An 8,697-nucleotide genomic window follows, 5' to 3' on the forward strand; every position below is an offset into this window, starting at 1 on the left:
CCCTTCTGACCCTAGAAACTATGAAACTATGAAACTTGGTGGCTGCAAGGAGGGAAGGGGTCAGTGGAGCTTGTGCAAGCTTCTGATCAGTTGCATCTTTCTGATTGGTGCCCATCTCGCCATGGAGCTGGGGCTTTGCCTGGGCACCCAACCCAGCCACGTGGTGGTTGGATGACGTCCCCTCTTGCCCTGTCCCTGAGCTCTTTTGGTCCCTCAGCCCTTTTGTTCTTTCAATCCACTGCCCTAGGAGAAGGGAGCTCCCAGGGTCTTTGTGGGGAGGAAGGACTCCCGGTGAATGGGGGTGCTCTTATCCCATGGGACCCCACAGGGGGGGTTAGATACCAGATACAAGCATATTTGCAGGCTAACCTTGCTTTACTGTGTTGTGTGTGTCCAAGTGCAGATCCTGAGCCTCGGCGCAGTTCAGCTTGGATTGTTTCAGACCCATCTCCACAGAAGGGAGCAATACACATGAAGGCTGCAGGTTGCAGGCACTGTATTGATGTAAATAACAGGTTTCAATTTATCCCGAATTCCTGGATGTTCCACCCTAACCCACCCACGTTAGCAGGTCAGTGCCTGGAGCGCTCTCTACATCTGCATTTTGGGAACCGAGCAGCATTGGGCCTGAGCCTCAGCCCTCCCACTGCCCATTCATCTGAAAAATCATTGATTTCTGACTGTGCCTGACATTTGTCATACCACTAAGCTAAGCACTCACACAGCCCCTGCGCCATTGCAACAGTGTGCCTGAGGCCTGTTCAGAGGGAGGGCTTCACACTTAGAAATCAATGCAAAGACATTTTTGCAGTCTTAGATCTTACCAGGAAACGTCAGCTCAAATTTTTCTGCTCAATTTCAGCCCACTTAAAATGTCTAGCATGTCCGTGATACATGCTTGGCCCATCTTCTCACTGTAACATCAGGCTGTATGTTATACCTATCCTGAGAGATTGGATAATTTGATTACGTGTATATTGAAGAAATGCGACACTTGTTGTAAGCACTCTTCTACATAGCTAGCATATTGCAACTTGGATGGTGAACTAGTTTAGTCCACGCTTTCTTCCTTCATCTACTGATCAAAAATTTCTAAATAGCATAACCACAAATAGCGTCAAAACTACTCCAGTAAGCTCGAGGGAGGGGAAGAAAAACCACGCACTGCACACATGGAGACTAGCTACTACGAAGAGAATGTTTTATTACAACACTTCATTCAGCTAAGTCCACATAATAATACATACAGAAAAGTGCAAATTCTCAGTCTGTATTTATAATACACCCTAATATCTTAAACAAACAAACAAAAAAAAGATATAGGATAGGTAACAAGGACAGGTACAGATCTGAAACTCTACGGGTCTACATCAGGAGCACAATGCTACTTTAGATATCATGGGTACTATTAGAAGAAATCAGCTACTGAGCATGCAAGGGAAATAGCTGAATATGGACCTGGAATCAGGATTAGGCTTTCAGTATCCAGGCTTCACCATGTCTCCTTCCCTTCACTGGAGCAGGAAATGCTCGCCTGCTTGTAGCAGGTGCTTCTTGAAGTCATTCGGACCTACAGGCACCAGGAGCACTGATAAAGGGAGGAACTTAAATTTTAGGACTAATAATTTCCCTTTTAATGGCAAAAAGATTCCCCAAGTGGCACGAACCAGGAGCTAGGCTTGGAAGGGGGCAGGAGGAATCCCCCTTGCTGGGGGGGACTGCTGATCTCTATCTGTGATCCTTACCATGCAGCTGTGGTTACGACTTCTATGCTGCAGTGGCATGGGGAGCACAGCTCTGCTACACAAGCTCCAGACACCACCCTGCAATGAAACTACGCTGGCTGCGTCTTGGGCCCTCCATGTATTACATCAACTGATCGCCTCTATATCAAGAGAGAAATGTCTTGGCAAATGATCCCACCACCACAGCCACAGGCATTTCCTAGGTGGAGTCTCAGTGAGGAGGCTGTCCCTGGTGAGGGCACGCAGGCACCCCATGCTGTAATAGGCTTCTGCCCGGCCAGTTTTAGGACCGGGGCTCACAGCTTTAGGCGCTCGGGGGTTACTTTGCTACCGTAACAGCAGTAGCTTGGCTTTGCCTGAAAGCAGCAGTGACTAAGCCAAAGCTTTTGCTGTCGGTGCAGGAGCTTCGAGGCCACATCTGCACACAACGAGGGTGTTTTTCTGAATCACCCCTTCGGGATCAAGGGTGCCACTGTGAATGCTCTGATGAACACCACCAGAGGGTATCAGACTGGCACGTGGAGTGGTATGAAAAGGGACTGATCCTACTCAAGTACTGCAGAGCCAGGGCTGGCAGTGTTATAATGGCATCCTGCCCGCAGAGATGCAGGGACAGTTGAAAAACCAGTCTCGATCTGCCCTTTGTGGGTACAGGGACCCTCACACTTTACTGCTGTCCCAGGCTGAAACAAAGTTAGCTGTATCCTGCATCCTCAGTGCCAAGGGAGAAAACACTCTCTTCTGAGCCCACAAAGGAAAAATGGGCAGCTTGCTAAACTCAGTGCAAAGCAACTGAGTTGCTGTTAATGGCTTGGAAGATCAATTAAGTATAGAACTACTTTATTTTGGCTCCTGCCCTGGGCTGGTTTCCATTTATTAAGCTCCTACATGCTCATGCACAAAGGCCTGAGGTGCCACAAACAGCTTTACATTCAGCATTGGCCTGATCTTCTCAGCCAGACCCCAGTACATGATTCCCATTCACATATTACTGGGTCTAAGAGTGAATTCTGGTGGGTTCAAGGAGGTTGAGCTTAAAAAATTAACTGTATTCTATTTATTCACTCCCAATTTGATGGCAAAACAATACACCCGGTGCACATAGAGCAGGGGAGTAAATTCTGCTCTGCAACCGACTGGCAGGCTGTCCGCGTTGCATCGCTGTTGCTTCCAGGCAGGAGGACCTACGTTCAGGAGCTTTCTATATCTGCTCCTGCCGCAGCTAGAAGTACTGCCCAGTTATGGAGAGCAGCAGTGTCAACCCCGCTTGAAGTGATCAACAGGGCTTGATTTTGTTTCTACTGAGTGAACAGACCATCCTGTCCTGAATGAGATAGGGGCCTAGACGTAAGTACAAAGGTGTATTATAAATATTGAAAATTGGCTGGCATTCCTGTGCTGTTGGGGCCATCTCCTAGTCCCATGGGAGCCAGGGGGATTTTGCCACAGAACTAGAATGAGACAGGATCAACCCCTCCGTATGTAGCAGTGCAAAACAAAAAACACCCCTCAAACTTATCAAATGCCAAACACAAATCACTGGCTGTCATACAGCTGCAACATGAGGATTTCCTCTACACAAACTCATTATAAAAACAGGAAAAAGCAGAGTCAAACATCAAGACAAAACCAGAAGGGGTTGATCAGCTCAAGGATTGCTACCCTTCTCACACAGTGAAAACAAAAGCTATTAAGAACAGTCCACAAGTCCAGAGCACTTGGAAGCACAGTGGCACAGCAAAAGTTACTCAGCAGCGAGGTAACAGAATGACATCATTTCACAGTAACAAAAGTAGGGAGGTGGTGATGCAAAGGCAAGACAAAGGCAAAGTCTTCCTCCAATGGAATAGTATGGATACGTCAAGCATTACAGAGACATCAGTGGAAAATACTGGTAGCAGCAATTTGAACAGCAATAATTATTATACCCTTAGAACACATTCATCCTGGAGTCAGTCGCCGACACTCCCAAAGCAATACTACTTCCACGACGTACTGCTCAAGGACGAAGGGAGGCGGGTGAGCCAGTGGATTAAGAGAACCACAGATACTCAACTTCTCAGATTTGTTAAGGCTCAACCCCCTCCATGCCCCTACTGCCCCAATTTTTAATCTTTTAAGTATTTAAGACTATACGCACTAAGATGCTTCCATCATCTATTAAGCAGATGAGATCCAGACCACACTCGGCTAAATCGGCTGCTAGGGAAGTGGATTTGAATATTTATCACAAAACAGCTTTCTGTTGTGTTTAGGACAACCAGCTAACTGAAAGTGCAGCCCTGGGGCCTGATTTAAACTGGAAGAAGTGCTCAGCTCCTTGCCAGAGGCACTCAGTTTTCATCAAGCATCGGCTACACTGTACGCAGAGCTGGCTAACCACATAACACAATGCTATTTGCTTCTTCTGCAATGTTTAGCTTTGTTCATGCCACACCAAAATGAATTGTTCTTTTCCGAATTACTAAATAGATTAAAACCCCAGAGCGGTTTGAACCTACTGCCTGCAAAATGAATGGCAAAAACTCCACTCACTTCAGCAGGGCCCGAATCTTTTCTTCTATGGAAATTCAACACCAAGCAGCAAGCTACGGAGGATTTTCTCCCATCTCACAGGTACCTCCCGCCATGCTGTGCAATATATTATGAGCTTTCACCCATTTGCCCCCACTACAGCAATCAAATATACAAAAAACCAACAACAAATTACCCTTTTTGGCATTACAGACATTTCACTCAACGGTGCAGACAGCTTGGAAATCACTTTTCTCTTGAAATAAAAATAAATAAATATTGCTTGTAAATAAGAATTTGTGCAACACAGACAAAACTTCCTGCAGTATGCGTACATTCATATACAACTAAAATACTTATTTACGGTCATAGTGCAAAGCTTCGGTCAGCATGAAACATCCAATACCCGCACAGATATATGGTACTCTTTACATCCGCCTAGCTGAGAAACGTATGGTGCCATTCTGCAGAGCCCTCTGAAGTCCAGCTATAAGGGTATAATAAGGTGGAGGACAAAGTCAAAGATTTAACAACAGTGGCAAAACATTGGTTTAAACTGGAGTGCCTCTTGGGCTACATAAATGTGGCTATATACCCATTTAACAGTAGCTTCACCAAAAAAAAGGGGAGGAGTCTTATAGCCATGTTTAGGCAGATTAAGTACACGGGTATATTCCATGCCTATTTGATCTATTTACTTATTTTAGGGCCATATTGGCTAGGAGTCCAGAGCATGACTATCCTTATTGTGAAAGGTTTACATCAGTGATTTAGTGGTTGATTTAGCGACCATCACGATGTTGCACCAAAGGAACAGGCTAAGCAGTAAACCCTTTTTCAGGTGTTAAAGGAGCTTTCCAATGCCATCCTACATTCAGAACATGAAAGGCATGTTTTTCTTAAAGGCAACTATAGCATTTTTCACTGGTCTTAACTGCTTGACTTTATAAGGGTTTAGCAGTATCAGGTTCCAGGCAGAGCAGAAGGGACCAGTTGTTAATTATAAGTAGTAGCTAAAAACTTACAAGAAAGGGATAAAGAAAGTGATTGTATAGGGAGGATAGGGATGCAGACACCACAAGGGGTTGGCCAGCAAGTGAAACTGTAAACCATGGAGAGGTGAATGAGTCAGGGGGTCATTATTCACAGCCCCAGTCTCATTTCCCTTAGTTCCCTTTCTCACAAGTAAGAACAGTACACGGACAGCACAATTTAAAGCGGTTATATGGAAATTCCCCCAGGGTTTAAGTCTCTGTATTCCCAAGACTTCTTTTTAAGTGTGCCTTTAAAAACAAAAAACCCCACATGCTCTCATCTCAGATAAGGAGGACTGAGATTCAGAAAACTTGAGGATGTTTATGAAGTGGATGAAACCTAAATGGATTAACATCATGCTCAATAGACCTTTGGGGGTTAGAATTACTAACTGAATCCCAAAATATAGTACAATTTCTTTCTCACTTGGAGGCCCTCCCTAGGAAAGGCACTGTTAGACCAATCAAAACCAACCTGCAAATAGCATTGCATGGATTGCCACTATTGTTTCACTGTCAAGTAAACATTTCCTTAAGATACACACAGGAAGAGAGAGAATGCACCAAGAGCACCTTTGATAACAGAAGGATATTTAAATAGCTACAAATTATACTGTAACCACTTGCCTAAACTAGAAATCCTACTTACAGAACTCTATTTTATCATACTTGGTAAATTAAGACCTGTAACAGTAGATGATACCTACACTCACACCACAGCTATGAAGAAGCAGGCTTCTTTTGTCAGTCTGATGCGATCGTTTATTCCCTTCCAACTAACAGAACTTTCTGATGTAGTCTTTCAAACCAAAAATTGCTAAGGTATTTGAAGTTAGGTGAACATGAAACCCAACAGCTCAAGCAACCATAGGGTTTAGCTGTCGTAACCTTCTGGAGTCCTTCCTTTTAAAGTTAACTGCTTTCCACTAATGCAAATGTCTTTTTTGGTCAAAAGAACAGGAAAATAACATCAGCTCCTTTCAAATCAGTCTAGCAGGCTTGCCTTTTTGTAAGAAAACTGACAAAAAGATGCTACTTCTTTATAGGTCTTAAGAACTTAGCTAGTTAAGTAACACACGCACATATATTAAATGAATGCTAAATGAAGTTCTTCTGTTCTTGGTTTCTTTGTTCCACGTGATGCAGTGCAAGGAGTCACTTCTTTAACCAACCAGTAGCAAACTAAACAGAGCGCCAGATCAGTCCATTCTTACTGGGCTCAAGGAAATTCTCAACCAAAGCTTCAATGAGTTTCTGTAGTTGCTCTTCCAGAAAGGTTTTGTCACTAGAGGGAGGACATACGAGAGGACACGTTAGATTAATAGCGACCTAGCCAAAATGGCAGCTCTACGCTAACATTGCATTTTAAAAGCCCCTGCATTTTCTGCAGAAGCTTCTTGCCATTGGTTCAGTTTTGATATTCCTCCTTCCTGGATTCCAACACTTGAGAAGTTCAGTCTGTTTAGCTTATCAAAAAGAAGCTTACGGGGTGACTTGATTACAGTACATAATTACTTTCATGTAGATCTATTACCATCTGCTAAAGAGCTTTAAGCAGAGTAGACAAAAGCTTAAGAACCAGTGGCTAGACTCAAAGCCATACAAACTCAAGTTTGGTCTAGACTTTTGTTTTAAACAGTGAAGGTGAATATAATCATTGGAATAAGCTAACAAGGGAAGAGGTGTCTTCTCCATCTCATGCTAGCTTCAAATCCAGACTGGATACTTCCCCAAGACATGTTTTCAAAACACAAAATCAAGTTATTGGGAATAAAATAGGTATATGTGGGAAAACATGTGGCCTCCAATATGTGTGCCGGACCAAATGATTGAATGGTCTCTTCTAGCTCATACGAAGAAATCTAGTTTAAAGAAAGCAGCCAGGGTGCCAAATCTGGACTACATCCAGCAGGACAGACTGCTTCTTGAGATGCACACCACTCTCACCTGCAATTCCCACTGTACTTTACACCATCACTGGAATTGGGGATAGACCCAGTGAGTGCATCCAAATGTGCAATTAGCACGTAGCAAAAAAATCCAGTGCAGATAGCCCTGGAGTTTATTTCTCCTGGGTGCAGTGTTGACATGTATGTCTGGGACTGCAGCAGGTTGAGCCTGGGAGGAGAAGCCCCGGGCTGGGAGCCCCCGGGGTCAGCCTGCCAGACCAAGGCTGCTCCACCCTGGCTCAACGTGCTGCAGAGAGGCTGGATGGGGCACAAGGGTGCTACAGCATGGGGGTAGCTAGCAAGCAGTCCCAGCATTGTAACATCCTCATGCCCCAGCCAGCCCTGGTCACTGTCTACATGTGCATTTCAGCACATGCAACTACTCTGCTGTAAGATAGTACTTGTCCCAGGCAGTATTATCCTACAGCAGAGTTAATTAATTGACTGCACCCTAATATGGGCACATGTGGACAGTGAGGTCTTACTGTGGAGCGAATTAGTCCGTTCCGCAGTAAAGAGCACATGTTGATACATCCTGTCTGTTTTTATGTGGCATGGGTGGTACTCGTTTCAAACTGCTTTGGTCACCTTGTACTAGAGCTAGAGAGGCACTGCTTGTTCTTTATGTCACCCCCTTGTATACAACATTTAAACATAGAAACAAGTAATGCATTTCAGTTGCTATTCTGCTTCTAATTGTGACAATGAACACTGCTGCTTAAAATACTGACTTGTTACTTAACCTTGTTACAACAGAAATCTATTAAAAATACAGTTCATTGCAGGAACCCTTCTATACGTTAATGAAAATCTGTTAACTGGAAATTAAAATATATCTTCAGATCTGGAGACCTCACAGCAGATGCTCAAATCTGAATTTAGGTGCCTTAAGTAGCCATATTTTGCACAGACAACACATCCATAGCTCCTCTTGCCCCTGTGGAGCACGTGTGGGCATATGGGCACTTAGCACCCTGGGGGGAAAAAGTGAAAAAAAAACCCAAAGTGGCCTGTGAAGGCCTGTTCAACTTGGAAAAAACAGAGGCGTCAACAGTGAGTAAGGAGATCATGCTGAATTTATTATTTTTGCCAGAAATTTAGACTCTATAAGGGTTTGTGATGACCCCCACCCCCCACAATCACATGAGGTTCCATGAACAAAGCCACTGACTAAATTAGCTTTTTGAGAAAGGAGGAAGAGACAGACCAAGATGCCTGCTGAAATGGGAAGAGTGCCACCCAGGGTCATTCAAAGCTATGATTTCATTATCTGCCAATGTAAAGGATAGGAACTCCTGAAACAGTGGATTGTGTCCTAGGCCGGATCCAGAAGTGCAGGCACATGTGGTTTGTGGCACCGCAAACCTCTTTGCAGTGCTACAAACCACACACCTGGCACATTAAAATGTGCCCCACACTGCAAATTTGCAGTGAGGGAGCAAAATTTTCTATGAG

General features: G+C 44.3%; 1 protein-coding gene across 1 annotated transcript in view; it reads right to left on the minus strand.

Annotated features, from left to right (window-relative positions):
* Window positions 1-1,177: 1,177 nt before the first annotated feature.
* PGM2L1 (phosphoglucomutase 2 like 1) overlaps window positions 1,178-8,697 on the minus strand; it is a 93,512-nt gene continuing 85,992 nt past the window's right edge. The window contains exon 14 of the mRNA XM_019504233.1: window positions 1,178-6,578. Within this exon, the coding sequence (XP_019359778.1) occupies window positions 6,476-6,578 (103 nt within the window). The 3' untranslated portion in view covers window positions 1,178-6,475. The remainder of the gene's footprint in view (window positions 6,579-8,697) is intronic.

Source organism: Gavialis gangeticus, unplaced genomic scaffold (genome assembly GCF_001723915.1).
Source record: "Gavialis gangeticus isolate Ggan-Ray unplaced genomic scaffold, GavGan_comp1, whole genome shotgun sequence".
In the NCBI taxonomy this organism is placed as follows: domain Eukaryota; kingdom Metazoa; phylum Chordata; order Crocodylia; family Gavialidae; genus Gavialis; species Gavialis gangeticus.